The following is a 16,783-nucleotide window of genomic DNA, read 5'->3' on the forward strand; positions in this document are numbered from 1 at the left end:
CTCCTGCAGTGTGTGCGTGCTGGCGCAAAGCGCGGCCTTAGCTCGGTGCTCGTCCTCATCAACAACAACAACAACAACCGGACCAAGTGTTTCCCGGCTCCCGGTGCTCGAACCCCCAGGAGAACGCGCACGGCCCGGGCCTGTGTGACGGTAAGAGCCGCTCCCGGTGCCGCGCTCGGCTTCTGTCCTCGCTCCGGCGTCGTTTCCGCGGGATGTCTGCGCGCTCTCGAGCCGTTCATGGCCGCTCGAGCCCCGAGTCGCCGCGGCTGCTCGCGTGCTTGTGAGTCGGGGCCGGGGACGGCGGGGCACGCGGCCGGTCCCCCGCCGGTGATGGTGCGTGACGGTGTAACGGGAACACACCGTTAACAGACGGTTACCGGAGAAACGCCATCTTGTGTGATCGCGGAGCGGCGGGCCGGACTGTCCGCCATTTACTGAGCGTTTCACACACCGAGTCCCGGGGAACACACCGACTGACGGACCCCGGGTCTGAGCCGGCGCACACCGGGCAGCTGGGTCGAATCCCCCCGGTACCGGAGAGGAAGTTAATCGTTCAATCCGACTGTTAGCTACAGGCTAACGTTAGCCTGACCGGTGAAGTCAGCTGCTTTACACCGGACATGATGACGTTGTATTCGCGGTAGCCTCGCAGCTGTTAGCCCGTTAGCTTAGCTCCAAGTTTCACAATAAAACACGTTCGTTTCCTGCGCATGAATTTAAAAGGAACATAAATAAATCTTTGTGAATGCGAACCTAACAAGTCCACAGTCCTGCTCCGCTAAAGGCATCGGAGCGTGTGTACGCGCCCATGTGCGCGTGTCCGCTGTAGTAGATCAACATGAACTATTGGTGTGAAGCTGCGGGGGGGGGGGCATGACGTGAGACACGATGAAATGATATCACCTTCTCGGGATGACGTCATAAACAATATATCAGATCATGTATAATCTGATGTTTTTCAGTTTGCTTCAGTATCTGGGTCAGTGTAAACAGGAAGTGATCACAGTCACCTGCTTTTATTTTTTGAAAGAACAGGAAGTGATCACAGTGAGCTGCTTTTACTTTGAAAGTAAACTGATACAGGAAAATAAACCGTTCACAGATGTGTGTTTTGATGGTTTACCGAGGTCACATGGTTCTGTGAACTTCCTGTTGGACAGATGACGGAGACGGTGAAGTACGTGGACGACGAGCACAGGAGCATCTTCCTGAAGCTGCTGAACGAGCAGCGGCTGGAGGGCGAGCACTGTGACATCGCCGTGGTGGTCGAAGACGTCAAGTTCCGTGCTCACCGCTGTGTCCTTGCCGCCTGCTCCAACTACTTCAAAAAACTCTTCAAGAAACATGAGGTTCAAAACAGCACATGTTAACACAAAGCAACAAATACACAGACACACAAGAATGATTCACACCTTTCTGAATACTTCCATTCTTCTGTTGGTGTCAGGTGGACAACTCCTCAGTGATTGAGATCGACTTCATCCGCTCCGACATCTTTGAGGAGGTGCTGAACTACATGTACACGGCAAAGATCTCCGTCAGGAAGAGAGATGTTAACCTGATGATGTCATCAGGACAAATCCTGGGCATCCGCTTCCTCGACAAGCTGTGCTCGCAGGTAAGACATACACACACACACACACACAGCTAACATCCCTCCTCACTAACCACAAACCTGACGATGCATTTCCGTGTCCTCAGAAACGAGACGTGTCCTCAGAAGACAAAGACAAGTTTCCATACGACATCGTGAAGATGGCTCTGCCGCCGGAGGCTCAGCTGGCTGCGGAGGCTGACGTACGATCTGATCCTCATTAACCAGATTCACTCAGGATTCATCATCTGTCTCCTTCAACATGTCACTGTGCTCGCCTTCAGGTCCTCGGGGAGCACGACGACACGCCCACCGCCGATGACCTCGTTGAGGCATCAGCCAATCAGGAGTTGGATAAGTCTCCCAGTGCAGCGCTACGTGTCCAGGAAGCAATCCTGAAGGAGCTGACCAATGATGATGTACACAAGGTACGACACACACATGCATGCACACAGTTCTGTCAACAGTCGCCCTGTTGTGTGCGTAGTCGTGTTGTCGATACCAAAATGTTTGTTTCAAATACCACATCATGAATTTGAATACAATGCTCCAGACTTCTGTCGTATAAGAATGATAGTGATAAAGTTCTTCGTAGCAGAATATACAGAGAAGTTTCATGTTAATCTGACCAACATGTCACAAATACAGGCACGCTACTCCTTTCAAAATAAAGGTTGATTGAATCCATTCATTAATTTTTTTAAGTTTTATTGTGAAATATTTGCAACACTACTCCATACTTGAACCTAGCATGAGACAGGAAACTTGTTTTATGTCCAGTGAGACACCATGTTTGACAACATCTAAAAGTGTAAACAAACATGAACGGGTATCCAGCACCTGCGACCTTTTGACCTCCAGGTTACGTGTTATGACCAGGATGTGGTGACAGACATGGAGGCTGAGCCTAAAGAGCTGGGGGCGGAGCATCACGCCACCCAGACGCTGACATTTGCTGACAGTATGGGCGAGGTGAAGGACGAGCAGCCGCCTGGTTGGTCCACAGCGACCACCGATATGAAGTTTGAATATTTGTTGTATGGACACAGAGAACAACTTGCCTGTCAGGTGTGTGGGAAGAGCTTCCTGGACGAAAGCCGCCTGAGGTATGTGACACACACACACACACACACACACACACACACACACACACACACACACTTCAGAGTTTTCAGTCCGAGACTGAGACCATCCCCACTGACTATGGAGCACCTTTGAGCAATAGGCGTCCAAGCCAACCTGTGAAGCAGTCTACTGGGAGTGCTGGCCATGGTCAGACCAGTGCGGTGAATGGACAAAACCTGCCCTATAGAAGAGTTGGGTCCAGCAGGATGACACAGCCCAAGCATGGTTAAGGTTGAAGATCAATTGCTCTGGTTGTTTTACTGATAGGTTCTCGTCAAGGTTTCAAGTGAACTTGTCAGGTAAATCACCACGGTAACTTACGCTGAGCAGCTGACCTGCTCCAGGTTCAGTTGGAGATAAGAGATCAAACAGTCTGAAGCTCCGCCCACTGACCAGCCCTTCCTTTGAACCATGACATCATGTTCTTAGAGGATCTGAGGAGCTGGTTGTTGGAGTCTCTGAGGAGGACCAGGGTCTTCAGAGACCCACAAGATCCTCTGAACTCCTCTGATGACCTTCTGAAAGATCTAGATTCTCCTCAGAGGATGAACCTCAGTCAGCTGCTGGAGCCCAACAGAACCAGCCTGACCAGTAAAGTGCTCCCAGTGCCACAGACTGAAGCTGCTTCACTTAATGATACTGATGCACTGGGAGTGTTAGCGGAGGAGAACCTCACATACTTTACTACTTTACTACCTTGAAGTATTTTCAATCCTGTGAAATGTGTGTGTGTGTGTGTGTGTGTGTGTGTGTGTGTGTGTGTGTGTGTGTGTGTGTGTGTGTGTGTGTGTGTGTGTGTGTGTGTGTGTGTGTGTGTGTGTGTGTGTGTGTGTGTGTGTGTGTGTGTGTGTGTGTGTGTGTGTGTGTGTGTGTGTGTGTGTGTGTGTGTGTTTGTAGGAAACACGAGAAGCTTCACTCGGCCGAGCGTCCGTTTGCGTGTGAGATCTGCACCAAAGCTTTCACCACACACGCTCACCTGAAAGGTACAAACACACCTGAGCTCCCGTCCGATCACCTGACTCTGACATCATCACACACTGTTTCATATGCCACTCAGGTAGGGTCACCTGGTTACTATGGTTACACAGGTGTGATCCCTGTGTAAATGATGTTGTGAGAGAGTTGTGTGTTGATGAAATCAGGTGATGTATTTCTAATGGTGACCTGAAGAAGCTCCGCCCTCACCTGTCTCACCTTTGTGATCCAGAACACCTGAAGATCCACACGGGGTTCAAACCATATCGCTGTGACGTTTGTGGAAAATCGTTCATCAGAGCGCCGGACCTTAAAAAACACGAACGAGTTCACAGCAACGAGAGACCATTCGCCTGCCAGATGTGTGACAAGGTGAGTTCACACCTGTCTGTCTCTCACCTGTCTGTCTGTCACTCAGCTGTCTGTCTGTCACTCACCTGTCTGTCTGTCACTCAGCTGTCTCACCTGTCTGTCTGTCACTCACCTGTCTGTCTGTCACTCACCTGTCTGTCTGTCACTCAGCTGTCTGTCTGTCACTCAGCTGTCTCACCTGTCTGTCTGTCACTCAGCTGTCTCACCTGTCTGTCTGTCACTCAGCTGTCTCACCTGTCTGTCTGTCTCTCAGCTGTCTCACCTGTCTGTCTGTCACTCAGCTGTCTCACCTGTCTGTCTGTCTCTCACCTGTCTCACCTGTCTGTCTGTCACTCAGCTGTCTCACCTGTCTGTCTGTCACTCAGCTGTCTAACCTGTCTGTCTGTCTCTCACCTGTCTCACCTGTCTGTCTGTCTCTCACCTGTCTAACCTGTCTGTCTGTCACTCAGCTGTCTCACCTGTCTGTCTGTCACTCAGCTGTCTAACCTGTCTGTCTGTCACTCAGCTGTCTAACCTGTCTGTCTGTCACTCAGCTGTCTCACCTGTCTCACCTGTCTGTCTGCAGGCGTTTAAACACAAGTCTCACCTGAAGGATCACGAGAGGAGACACAGAGGAGAGAAACCATTTGTCTGTCCGTCCTGCACCAAAGCCTTCGCCAAGGTAAAGCTAATACTACAGTTAGAGTACTGTTACTACTGCTACTCTGAGTACTCTTGTCCCTTGTGTACTCAGGATCACTTTGTATTTCAGGCCTCAGATCTGAAGCGTCATGAAAACAACATGCACAGTGAGAGAAAGCAGCTGAATCCACTGCAGAGCGACACAGAGACACTGCAGGCCGCCGCCATGGCTGCAGAGGAGCAACATCTGGACAGCATCAGCTGATCCATACATCTGGATAGTGACAGCTGATCCAAAACATCTGGACAGCATCAGCTGATCCATACATCTGGATAGTGTCAGCTGATCCAAAACATCTGGACAGCGTCAGCCGGTCCAAAACTTCTGGATAGTGTCAGCTGATCCAAAACATCTGGACAGCGTCAGCCGATCAAAACATCTGGATAGCGTCAGCTGATCCAAAACATCTGGATAGCGTCAGCTGATCCAAAACATCTGGATAGCGTCAGCTGATCCAAAACATCTGGAAAGCGTCAGCTGATCCAAAACATCTGGAAAGCGTCAGCTGATCCAAAACATCTGGACAGCGTCAGCCGATCCAAACATCTGGTGGACTCCAGCTGTTGATGACATCATCATTCAAACATTTTCTCTGTATCTTATGTTCATTTTTAACAGAGACCTTTTATGACGTTCTGTTTGTGTTGAAGTCGTTTCCTCGTGTGCGACAGTAAACATGTATGACCTCAGTAGTCATGTGATCCATGGCTTCATGTACGATCTCACATTGTTTTTACACGTGAAACCAAACTGTACAGAAATCAGCTGATTTTCAAGCTGTTGGTTTGTGTTGTATAAAACTGTTGCTCTGTTCAGTTTCATGAGCGGAGCCGCTGTTAGAACACGTCTGTTTATTTCATCACGATAAACTACAGGTGCCCAGAGTGGACACGTGAACTGAACTTTTTACACGGTTCCACTGAAAATAAACCTTTTCATTCAGATCTTCTGTAACTTGGACATTTTCACATCTCCACACGTTTGCAGCTCAGTCTTTGACTTTATGTGCAGTCTGATGTATATGGTGTTCCGTCACGCTGATAAGAGTCGGTGGTCAGAACCATTGACCAGCAGGAGGAAAACAGAACATCAACAGATCTGGTTTTTAATATGAACAAGTCTTCAGATTTTACCAACAAAAAAAGGTGAAACGAGAAGAAGAAGAGAAGATTAATAAAAACATTTATTTTTCTCGAACTTTTTATAAAACAAGTGAAACTTTCAGTCAAACATTTGCTTGACAGGATGTGAGACAGTTGTCAACTGGAGTTGTTTGAGGTGTTGGTGCGACAGGTGGGAAGGCACGTTGTGAAACAGGATCAAGGTTGGAAGAGGTGGTGAGACAGGTTGGACCAGTTTTGGGACAGGTCTGATGATTGTAGGTCGGTAGTGAGACAAATGTCTGAATCAGGGTTTGATCAGCCAATCACAGTGAGGATTCACTCTGTAAACATCCAAGAGGACGCAGTCTGGGTGGAGGCGACGTTCACCTGAGAGACAGACAGGTGTAGATATTCAGATTTACATGTGGAGCAGGTGAGTTTATTTTGATGATGTCAAAACCAGACTCACAGATGTTTCCTCCGACCTCATACAGACTCTGAACTGGACTGATGGTCGAGAGAGAGTGAGACAGAGAGAGAGAGACAGAATCAATGGAAGCTTTATAAATGTTTTTTTAAATTGTGGCTCAGAGAACCTCCACCTGGACGGAGGAGAGCTCACAAGGCGCCAGCTGCCAGAGGGACACGAGAGACAGATGGACAAGATTGTTTGTTTTGATAAATGTTTTCTCCTGTTTTAAAGAATAAAAGGATTCTAAAAATCAACTGGTTTGTCTCTGGCTGTTGAGGTGAGACTCCGGTGGCGCCCCAGGCCGATCTGGTGCAGGTGGAGGTGCCCACAGTGTGGTCTTTGTGTGTGTGTGTTACCTGTTCTCACACTCGTAGCGAGCAGTGACGTCTTTGGCTCTAGTTTGTCCGTCAAGTTGTACCGCCATGGAAACCTTGGTGTGTGAGGGGGCCTGAACCCTGATCACACCTTCACACAGCTCCGCCACCTGCACACACACGTGATGTCACTGATGATGTCAGAGAACACACTGTCCCACGGGCCTGTGTCTCACCTGGTTCTTGTCGTTCTTCCTCCTCAGAAGTCGTTTTGTTGTCCTGGTGAGGCCGAACTGTTTCTGATTGGCTGCCTGGTTCATCTGTCTCACCTGAGACAACAGGAACCTCGGTACCTAGTGCAGAAAACAGGAAGTGATGTCACAGCCAGGTGAGAGCGTGGTGTTGAGGAGACTGTCCTGAGACGTACGGTCCACAGCAGATCCTGGTGTGTGATCATCAGTCGAATCAGACGAGCCCCCCCCACCGCCTCTTCCATCTCATCCCGTTGCCTAGCAATGGACTGCTTGTTGCCACGGTGACGGCAGGAGAACAGGTTGGGTGCCATTACCATGGAGACGTTCCACAGAGACATTCGGTTCTGGTCCTGATGAGAGACGACCTCACGCAGGAAGACGAGCAGGGCCTGGAGACATGGACACGTGTCAGATGTGTCTATGGGACAGAAACTGATCTGTGTGTGTGTGTGTGTGTGTGTGTGTGTGTTTACTCTGAGCGTTTCTCTGTTCACTTCAGGAAGCAACAACGACAAGAGATGAAGAGCCTGAACCTGATGAAGCACCGAGGAGATCCCTACACACACAAACACACAGATACACACAAGTTAGATTGTTAACACCATCATCGCCATTGTGGGTGTGTGTGTGTGTGTGTACGTGTGTACGTGTGTACCCAGCACAGAGTGGAAGGTGGACAGGTGTGTGTGCGTCAGCAGAGGTGTCGGCAGCTCTCTGATGAAAAGCTTCAATAAACCTGCAGCTTCCACCTGTCTCACTGACGACCAGTCGATGTCTCCACCACACCTGTCTAACTCTCGACGCAGGTACTGCAGACAGACAGACAGGAAGATGACCTTCAGAATAAAAGCACTGATAGTACAGATGCTTGATGAGTGTTACCTTGAGTCGAGCGACTGATCCAGGAACTCTGAGGATCCCCTCAGTCTCCACACTCTGCTCTAAAATACACAACAACTACACACGCACACACACAGACGTAGTTAGATCCTTCAGTTCATATTAACACCCTCAAAGTTTATCCTCATGAAGCTGTTCACACTAAAACTGTGTTTATCCAACCTCAGATAAACACAGTTCAACTGTTAGCCTAGCACAAAGCTAATGTCAAATATCATCTGATACAACACGGACAGACAGAGAGACAGGTACAGACAGACAGGCTCTTCACCTTTTGGTAGACGATGGGAACTTTGACCCCGGGAAACTTCTTCCTGTCGTTCTCCAACAGAAAGTTCAGAGGAACGCCGAACACGCCGCTGTCTGATGGACAGACAGGTGAGAGACAGACAGGTGGACAGAGAGACATAGGTGGACAGGTCTCAGTAAAGCGATTGAATCAGTTTTGCTGATTGTGTTTTTAAGTGATTCATTATTCTTAATTAGTTGGTCAATGAAAATTGTTCATCATTTACTTTTCACAGGGAACTTCAGGTCTGAGAACATGACCCCTGACCCCTAAGCTCTGACCTCAGTTGAACCAATGAGCCCTTCAATGTTCTTCCTGTTTCCGGTCAACCGTTCACACTGGAAAGTACAAATGAAACGCACCCTGGTTCCAGCGGCGTGGAGGGCGGGTGTGTTTGGTTTGGACACCCAGAGCGAGCAGAAAGGTGGAGAGCTCAATGTGAGAGATGAAGCCAAGCTGAGTGAGGTCACATGACGACAGGTCATCTGCATAGGTGAGACCCTGAGAGGGTGAGACAGGTACGAACTACACACAGACACAAAGGATTATACATATTGAATGTGACATCACAGCCTGACTATGACATCATTATGACATCGTCAACAATAATAAGAAGAACCACATTCTGCAGAGCTTCATGTAGAATCTTGATGTTTCAGTTTCAGGGTGATTCAGTGACATTTATCTGTTCATCACTGAGTCAACTGCAAACAGGAAGTGATCATATTGGATTCAGCTGCTTTTATTTTGAAAGTGTGCCTCAATAGGAACAGATAAAGGATTAAAAATCCTACCTTCTGTTTACCATACATAACAAGAAACAGGAAGTCAGACAGGAAGTCAGACAGGAAGTCAGACAGGAAGTCAGACCTGGGTTCAGAACCTACCGGCACATCACAGCTGTCATCTCCCTGGAAACGTAGACAGTCCCAACAAGCCCCACCCTGTTTGTGCTCAGCCACACCTTCTGAGTATGGACAATCCCGCAGCATCCAATCAGGTTGTCTTGTCTGAGTGACAGGCATAGGAGGGGAGGGGCTTCGGGGTAGAGAGTGTGATAGCGACGACAGATCTTCCGAAGGACGCTCGTTGAAAAGACACATAGGGACAGACGGTCGAACTGTGAGAGACACACAGTTTAGAGAGAGTCAGGTCAAAGAAAGTCATGGGAGAGACAGACAGGTAAGAGACAGACGGGTGAGAGACAGACAAGTGAGAGACAGACAAGTGAGAGACAGACGGGTGAGAGACAGACGGGTGAGAGACAGACAAGTGAGAGACAGACAAGTGAGAGACAGACGGGTGGGAGACAGACAGGTAAGAGACAGACAGGTGAGAGACAGGCAAGTGAGAGACAGACAAGTGAGAGACAGACAAGTGAGAGACAGACGGGTGAGAGACAGACAGGTAAGAGACAGACGGGTGAGAGACAGGCAAGTGAGAGACAGACAAGTGAGAGACAGACGGGTGAGAGACAGACGGGTGAGAGACAGACAAGTGAGAGACAGACAAGTGAGAGACAGACGGGTGAGAGACAGACGGGTGAGAGACAGACAAGTGAGAGACAGACAGGTGAGAGACAGACGGGTGAGAGATAGACAGGTGAAACATTGACGGGTGAGAGATAAACAGTCCTGGAGAGGCAGACGGGTGAGAGACAGACAGGTGAGAGACAGACAGGTGAGAGACAGACAGGTGAGAGACAGACAAGTGAGAGACAGACAGGTGAGAGACAGACGGGTGAGAGATAGACAGGTGAAACATTGACGGGTGAGAGATAAACAGTCCTGGAGAGGCAGACGGGTGAGAGACAGACGGGTGAGGGACAGACAGTTGAGAGACAGACAGGTGAGAGATAGACAGGTGAAACATTGACGGGTGAGAGATAAACAGTCCTGGAGAGGCAGACGGGTGAGAGACAGACGGGTGAGGGACAGACAGTTGACAGACAGACAGGTACCTCTGTGGGTGTGGCGACGGATGGTTTTGGTGGTCCTGTGGTATCGACCCGGTGATGACCCGGAGCGGTTAGAGGGAGGGGAGGGGCTTCTGTCTGCTAAATCAGCCTGAAAAAGTAAACGCTGAGTCATGACTCACTGCTCGACAACTCCCAGAATCCTTAGCAGCATTTGTCACAGATGCAGTTGATGATGCGGTGATAAAGTTTCCCTCAGAACTCGAGGTCTGATTGGTCCATCGAATCTGTTCTTTATATGACATCATCACTGCTGCTTGTCTGAGCGCCCCCTGGTGAAGCTTTGTGATTCATACTTTTATCAAACCTCTTCAGAAGCTGATTGGCGAATGTCTGATGTATCGTGGTTACCTCAGGTGTGACATCACAGATGTCTGATTTCAACAAAGGTGTTTATAATTAGCTCACCTGAGTGAAGACGTCTCGGACATCTCTGATTGGCTGCTTGTTTCTCTTCCTCAGCGTCTCGTTGTAGTTGTCCAGCCTCCTCCTCACAGTGGAGGCTTGTTGGCGGGTCAACGTAGACAGAAGGGCCTCAGCTGGCGCCGCCATCTTCTCCTCGGACGAGGCCGTGACCAGGGAGGATAACCCCGCCTCTGTCAGCCAGCTCTCGTCTAGCTCCGCCTCTGCAGGTGGATAGAGAGACAGGTGGAGGTGAGACAGAACATGTACCTGTCTCTCTGCAGTTGGCTTCACTTACCGTCCAAACTCTTCCTCTCATCCTCTTCATCTTCATCCTCGCCCTCCTCCTCTTCCTCGATGCTCTGGACCTCCCTCCAGTACGTTTCCAAGGCAACACGTCGGGAGGCGGAGGTCCCTGTGTGGGGGGGTGGAGGTGGGGAGGAGGAGGAGGGGAGAGAGGTGGAGGATGGAGACGACAACATCCTGTAGAGACAGATCAGACGGCCAATCAGAGTATGAGACTAATTAAAATGAGCCTGTCAGCCAATCAGAGCTGAATACAGATGTATGTGAACAGAGATTGGCTGTTGTCGGTTAACTGATGTTACAGGAAGTAGAAAGTCTTTGACTGGACCCAGGTCAGTCAGACCGAGTTCATCTTGACCTCTCGCACACCATCACTGACGTTATGGCTTCATGACGTGACACCAGATCTAAATGTCTCTGATTCAAAATGTCTCTTCTGCACGTTTGTGGTTTAGTGTCAGATTTGATTTATCGTCCTGAGCTCAGATTGAATATTGATGATGTGAGAGGAAGTAAACGTCTACACAGTATTGATCTGTGTGTGTGTGTGTGTGTGTGTGTGTGTGAGTGTGTGTGAGTGTGTGAGTGTGAGTGAGTGTGAGTGTGTGTGAGAGTGTGTGTGTGTGTGTGTGAATCTGAGTGTGAGTGATTGTTGTGTGTGTGAGTGTGCGTGTGAGAGAGTGTGTGTGGTTGGGTGTGAGTGTGTGTGTGTGTTTGTATGAGTGAGTGTGTGTCTATGAGTAAGTGTGTGTGTATGAGTGAGTGTGTATGTGACTGTGAGAGTGTGTGTGTGTGTGGGGGTGTGATAGTGTGTATGTGTGTGTGTGTATGAGTGAGTGTGTGTCTATGAATAAGTGTGCGTGTATGTGTGTGTGTGTATGAGTGAGTGTGTGTCTATGAATAAGTGTGTGTGTGTATGAGTGAGTGTGTATGTGACTGTGAGAGTGTGTGTGTGTGTGTGAGTGTGTGTTCGTATGAGTGAGTGTGTATGTGACTGTGAGAGTGAGTGTATGTCTATGAGTAAGTGTGTGTGTATGAGTGAGTGTGTATGTGTGGATGTGAGTGTGTGTGGGTGGGCGTGTTTGTGTGTGTGTGTGAGTGTGAGTCTTAGAGTGTCTATGTGTATATGTGTGTGCGTGTGTGTGTGAGAGAATCTGAGTGTGAGTGATTGTTGTGGGTGTGTGTGAGTGTGAGAGTGTGTGTGTTTGGTTGGGTGTGAGTGTGTGTGTGTGTGAGAGAGAGGGTTTTAGACGAGCACTGCTGCCAAAGGAGCCACAAAGCAAGTCATGTTTTAAAAAGTCGTATTCTTTATGCTGCCTCATTTTGTGTGTGAGAGTGTTTGTGTGTTAGTGTGTGGGTGTGAGTGTGTGTGAGTGATGGGGGAACCTTGGTCTAATGGTTCTGGTTCCCAGGGGAGGATAGAGTGGGGTACCCAGGCTAAAGCTAGCTGCTGCTCTGGGTCCATTAGGAGGAAATGGATGCAGTGTTTTCACTCAGGTCCTCAGACACAGACCTGGTCTTTCCTCCTGAAGAGACGTTCAAACACAGAAACACTTGGATACACTCGTACAGTAATAATGAAGAATCAGGTTCACTGTGTCTGTGTGTCCCCTCCAATCCATCAACGAGCAAATCAATCAACAAACTAATCAAGTGACAGAACAACAACTTGATTTGAGGTAAAACTTTGATTTGTTTTCCAGATAAATGGTCTCATGTAGAGAAGAAGACCAGGACCTGGACCTGGACCTGGACCTGGACCTGGACCTGGACCTGGTCCTGGACCTGGACCTGGACCTGGTCCTGGACCTGGACCTGGTCCAGATAATCAACCTGATCTGAACCAGACTCTGAGTCTGAATCTACTGCTCTGTACCACTCAGTCTCTTCAGTAGCAATATGTTATCTATATGTTATATATGTGTTATGTATATGTTATCTATATGTTATCTATGTGTTATGTATGTTATCTATGTTATCTATGTGTTATCTATGTGTTATCTATGTGTTATCTATATGTTATCTATGTGTTATGTATATGTTATCTATATGTTATCTATGTGTTATGTATGTTATCTATGTTATCTATATGTTATCTATGTGTTATCTATGTGTTATCTATATGTTATCTATGTGTTATGTATATGTTATGTATATGTTATCTATGTGTTATGTATGTTATCTATATGTTATCTATGTGTTATGTATGTTATCTATGTTATCTATATGTTATCTATGTGTTATCTATGTGTTATCTATATGTTATCTATATGTTATCTATGTTATCTATGTGTTATCTATATGTTATCTATATGTTATCTATGTGTACGTCTATATCAGTATGTGATCAGTGATCAGAAATAAAGAGAAACGAACTCACCCTCTCTTCTCTCATCCGACAGCTGATGTGAGTGGAGACAGGAGGGAGGAGGAGGGGAGGGGCCACGGAGAGGTAGGAGGGATTTAGATGTTCTGATCATCGACCAGATGCAGTTAGCTTAGCCGCTAGCTTAGCACAAAGACAAGGAAAAGGGGACAACTATGAGCTTAGTAGAAAGACTAGGAGCAGATAGAGCTGTTAGCTTAGCTTAGCACAAAGAGTAGGAAAAGGGGACAACTATGAGCTTAGCAGAAAGACTAGGAGCAGATAGAGCTGTTAGCTTAGCTTAGCACAAAGAGTAGGAAAAGGGGATAACTATTAGCTTAGCAGAAAGACTAGGAGCAGATAGAGCTGTTAGCTTAGCTTAGCACAAAGAGTAGGAAAAGGGGATAACTATTAGCTTAGCAGAAAGACTAGGAGCAGATAGAGCTGTTAGCTTAGCTTAGCACAAAGAGTAGGAAAAGGGGACATCTATGAGCTTAGCAGAAAGACTAGGAGCAGATAGAGCTGTTAGCTTAGCTTAGCACAAAGAGTAGGAAAAGGGGACATCTATGAGCTTAGCAGAAAGACTAGGAGCAGATAGAGATGCTAGCTGTTAGTTGTTAATATTTTTCAGTTGTCTACTTGTGGTGTGAGAAACACTGCACAGACACACTGAGCAGTAAATGGTTCAGTCAACTCTGCAGAAGGCACTTTTATAATACTTTAAATAATAAAACTATTTTGCAGCATTAATAACACAAATCAGATCAACATTGTCACTGATATAATGCTACAACTTTCTCAAAGAGAGCCGCCATGTGACATGTCTTTAGTGCAACACAGTGTTTAACTGACACACACAGGGAAACTAGTCATGAAGGAAATTACCATCTGCTTCATCCATAGGAGCAGATAGAGCTGTTAGCTTAGCGTAGCACAAAGACTAGCAAAAGGGGACAACTATTAGCTTAACACAAAAACTCTGGGCAGAGGAAACAGTTAGCCTAGCTTAGCACAAAGACTGAGAGCAGAGGGATCTGTAAGCTTAGCTTAGCATAAAGAAAGAGCGAAAAATCTGAAATAAGTAGATTTTACATGGGTGAATAAATCATAATTGTTATAAACTGTATTTATTTATTGTGATTTGTTTGTTTAAATCCGGCCCCTCCCTTCGGGTGACACAGCAGCGCATGCGCAGAGAGCTGTCAGTGCTTCCGGGTGGTGGAGCTGTCAGCGGCGGATCTTCGACACGGTGAGTTCCTGTGTCTACTGCCGCCGACCGGCACCGCTCCTCCCGGGTCTCTCTGTCCGGGCCTCCGGCTCCTCTCAGCGGCTCCTCTCTGCAGCTGCAGCCGCCCCCAGGAGCTCGGAGGCCGCAGACAGAGCCGAGAAGCACCGGCCGGTCTGGATGTTGTTTCCGGATTCGATTGGCGTCAAATCACACGAGAGGAGGAAGCGCGTTTCCGCTCAGCTTCACAATAAGAGTCTGGAACGAGAGTCAGATAACTGTTTTAGTCTGAAAAAGAATAATCAGACTCCTGTCTGACAAACACACACACACACAAAATGTCCATTAACAAACATTATAGATTCAATAAAATATATATATAATTTAAATAAGAAGAGAAGACATTCTAAGAAACAAAAGCATGTTGATTTAAAGTTTAAAAGAAAATAAAATATATTAAACTGTTGAACCAGAGTTTTTACAGTATATCAGTTTTTGCAGTGTATTAGTTGTACGATGTATCAGGAGTTTTACTGCAGTGATGTAAATAAGTACCTCTCCCCATGACCTTTGACCCTGATCAGAAGCTTTGTATCACAATGTGGCTTTTATGTTTATGAATTCAGCTGACATTAATTAATTCAGTGCGGTTATTTATTCAGTAACTTCCTGTATGTGTGTGTGTGTGTGTGTATTTGTGTGTGTCTTAGTGTGTGTTCGTTCAGGCTACTGCTCCCTCATGTTTGTGTTTATTTCCTGTTTGAATAGAAAAGAACCAAAGAAGAAGAAGATGAGGAATAAAGTTAGCAGTGCTCAAGGTAACACACTGCCCCCCCCCCCCCACATGATGCCCAGCAGGTGGCGATGTCTCGGCCTTACAGGTGGTCGTGCCAACCACAGAAACTGCAGCCAGGAACATGATTGGACGTTATGGTTCCCTCCGTCCTACGTTCTAACTTCTGTTGCATCATTATCTCACTCAGCTGCCCCCCCCCCCCCCCCTCATGTGTTTCCATAGAAACAGCAGGCAGATGAGGTGGCTGTTGTCATAGAAACAGCTCTCCATGGTAACAGCCCTGTTGGTTGTGTCCTGTGTATTTTAAGTAAAGGACAGACGACCTGTCTCTCTGCTGAGAGGGTGAGACGGCTCTCTGACCTGTCTGTCTCTCCTGCAGCAGCAGAGACTGGCCTGCAGGCGGCGCTCCACCAGTCCGTCTTCCTGTCGGCCATGTCTCCACAGCCCGGCCGCGACCTGTCTCTCTGCTGGGAGCAACACCGCAAGCTGCTGCCAGGAGTCACCAGAGTCCACGCAGAGTCCGTCCAACACTGGAGCGTCCAACAGGTCAGTGAGTCCTGTCTCTGTCTCTCTGACCTGTCTGTCTCTCTGTCTCTCTGACCTGTCTGTCCCTCCAGGTGTCAGATTTCATTCAGTCCATCCCCGGTTGTGAAAACCAGGTGAAACAGTTCAGAGATGAGGTGAGACGACCAATCAGCTTCAGTAGATGTAATGACATCACCTTCAACCTGCTGTGATCTGATTGGGTCTTGTCCGTCTGGCTTTTAGCAAATTGATGGGCGGGCCTTCCTCCTCCTCACTCAGCGTGACATTGTGAGGATCATGTCAATCAAACTTGGTCCCGCGCTCAAGATTTACAACTCAATCCTCATGTTCAAACACATCACGAGCCAATCACACGCTGAGGTCACGAGCCAATCACACGCTGAGGTCACGAGCCAATCACACGCTGAGGACACCTGCAGGTAACAATGATGACTCAAACTGGAAACACCTGGAACTTGACTCCATCGCAGCTCCTCCACTGGACTTCATTTTCCATCCAATCATGAAGCAGATATAACTTTGTGATGTCACAAGAATGATCTCAGGTGTGTTCCTGTCATTTATGACATTCATGTACTTATTGCAGGAGCCCTGTATATGAATAGAACTATATATGCATATATATAAATATATATATAATTATGTATGTAATTTAATAATGAGGCAAGAGGATGTTCCTATAAGTACAAACAGGGTTTGTCTTTAACTCCTTACATTAACGGATCAACGGAGCAGAACCTCATGTGAGTTCTTCTCGTCTGTGACCTTGAGATGTTCTGCTGAAGGTCGTCAGGACCAGAATGCATCACGTGAAGCTGTCGTTAGTTTTCATTGATATAGAGAAGTGATTGTTTTCTACTGTTTCTATAAAGTTCTATTTCAAAGTTTCTTTACAATAATATATATTTGTATCTCTGACATGAAGTACACTCAGACTTCTTCAGCAATGTGATGTAAGAGATGGGGGCGGGGCATATGTTTCCCTTAGGTTTCCATGGTAACAACTGACAGAGTTTAACTGGGATGTTATTATAAATAAATGTTTCTGTCACTGTTTGACGAGATCAATAAAGTTTCAGATCTGATCA

At 47.3% G+C, this 16,783-nt stretch overlaps 3 protein-coding genes and 1 long non-coding RNA gene across 7 annotated transcripts; 2 read left to right on the forward strand and 2 right to left on the reverse strand.

Moving 5' to 3' along the window:
* Positions 1-218: 218 nt before the first annotated feature.
* zbtb14 (zinc finger and BTB domain containing 14) lies at positions 219-6,577 on the forward strand. Of its 2 annotated transcripts, XM_062380088.1 has the most exons (11): positions 219-1,047; positions 1,161-1,349; positions 1,448-1,618; positions 1,702-1,797; positions 1,879-2,022; positions 2,456-2,700; positions 3,617-3,702; positions 3,927-4,066; positions 4,632-4,727; positions 4,818-4,929; positions 4,985-6,577. In XM_062380088.1, exons 1-11 carry the CDS (start codon positions 940-942, stop codon positions 5,005-5,007), a joined length of 1,410 nt encoding a protein of 469 aa, XP_062236072.1. In that variant the 5' UTR covers positions 219-939; the 3' UTR covers positions 5,008-6,577. The 2 variants fall into 2 exon arrangements, with proteins under 2 accessions (XP_062236072.1, XP_062236071.1); XM_062380087.1 differs by having other exon boundaries at positions 220-1,047; positions 4,818-6,577.
* On the reverse strand, positions 4,085-4,728 carry LOC133933117 (uncharacterized). 2 transcript variants are annotated; one of them, XR_009912021.1, is made up of 3 exons: positions 4,609-4,728; positions 4,413-4,543; positions 4,085-4,263 (listed from the first exon to the last, which is right to left on the reverse strand). It is a non-coding gene; the product is annotated as an uncharacterized LOC133933117 (long non-coding RNA). The 2 variants fall into 2 exon arrangements; XR_009912022.1 differs by having other exon boundaries at positions 4,413-4,571; positions 4,609-4,693.
* arhgap28 (Rho GTPase activating protein 28) lies at positions 5,914-12,861 on the reverse strand. 2 transcript variants are annotated; one of them, XM_062380086.1, is made up of 15 exons: positions 12,150-12,856; positions 10,756-10,940; positions 10,464-10,681; positions 10,041-10,146; positions 8,968-9,200; positions 8,443-8,605; positions 8,063-8,154; positions 7,774-7,848; positions 7,547-7,700; positions 7,365-7,447; positions 7,065-7,280; positions 6,874-6,990; positions 6,680-6,807; positions 6,321-6,358; positions 5,914-6,238 (listed from the first exon to the last, which is right to left on the reverse strand). In XM_062380086.1, exons 2-15 carry the CDS (start codon positions 10,937-10,939, stop codon positions 6,156-6,158), a joined length of 1,890 nt encoding a protein of 629 aa, XP_062236070.1. In that variant the 5' UTR covers position 10,940; positions 12,150-12,856; the 3' UTR covers positions 5,914-6,155. The 2 variants fall into 2 exon arrangements, with proteins under 2 accessions (XP_062236070.1, XP_062236069.1); XM_062380085.1 differs by having other exon boundaries at positions 5,914-6,358; positions 12,150-12,861.
* A 1,476-nt stretch (positions 12,862-14,337) lies between these two features.
* On the forward strand, positions 14,338-16,780 carry LOC133933116 (lethal(3)malignant brain tumor-like protein 1). The gene is made up of 5 exons (XM_062380089.1): positions 14,338-14,377; positions 15,122-15,171; positions 15,529-15,695; positions 15,767-15,829; positions 15,918-16,780. Exons 2-5 carry the CDS (start codon positions 15,144-15,146, stop codon positions 16,116-16,118), a joined length of 459 nt encoding a protein of 152 aa, XP_062236073.1. The 5' UTR covers positions 14,338-14,377; positions 15,122-15,143; the 3' UTR covers positions 16,119-16,780.
* The last annotated feature ends 3 nt before the right edge of the window (positions 16,781-16,783 follow it).

This window comes from Platichthys flesus, chromosome 21, assembly GCF_949316205.1.
Source record: "Platichthys flesus chromosome 21, fPlaFle2.1, whole genome shotgun sequence".
NCBI lineage: Eukaryota > Metazoa > Chordata > Actinopteri > Pleuronectiformes > Pleuronectidae > Platichthys > Platichthys flesus.

Bases quoted from the DNA above. Each gene is read 5' to 3' on its own strand.
- zbtb14 (XM_062380088.1), top strand. From the start codon at position 940: ATGTATAATCTGATGTTTTTCAGTTTGCTTCAGTATCTGGGTCAGTGT. The intron at 1,350-1,447 runs GTTCAAAACAGC...TGTTGGTGTCAG, and splicing joins AACTCTTCAAGAAACATGAG to GTGGACAACTCCTCAGTGAT. The intron at 4,728-4,817 runs GTAAAGCTAATA...TTTGTATTTCAG, and splicing joins GCACCAAAGCCTTCGCCAAG to GCCTCAGATCTGAAGCGTCA.
- arhgap28 (XM_062380085.1), bottom strand. From the start codon at position 10,939: ATGTTGTCGTCTCCATCCTCCACCTCTCTCCCCTCCTCCTCCTCCCCA. The intron at 8,155-8,442 runs GTGCGTTTCATT...TCTGTCCATCAG, and splicing joins TCCACGCCGCTGGAACCAGG to ACAGCGGCGTGTTCGGCGTT. The intron at 7,281-7,364 runs GTAAACACACAC...CCATGTCTCCAG, and splicing joins TGAACAGAGAAACGCTCAGA to GCCCTGCTCGTCTTCCTGCG.
- LOC133933116 (XM_062380089.1), top strand. From the start codon at position 15,144: ATGAGGAATAAAGTTAGCAGTGCTCAAG. The intron at 15,172-15,528 runs GTAACACACTGC...TCTCTCCTGCAG, and splicing joins TAAAGTTAGCAGTGCTCAAG to CAGCAGAGACTGGCCTGCAG. The intron at 15,830-15,917 runs GTGAGACGACCA...TCTGGCTTTTAG, and splicing joins TGAAACAGTTCAGAGATGAG to CAAATTGATGGGCGGGCCTT.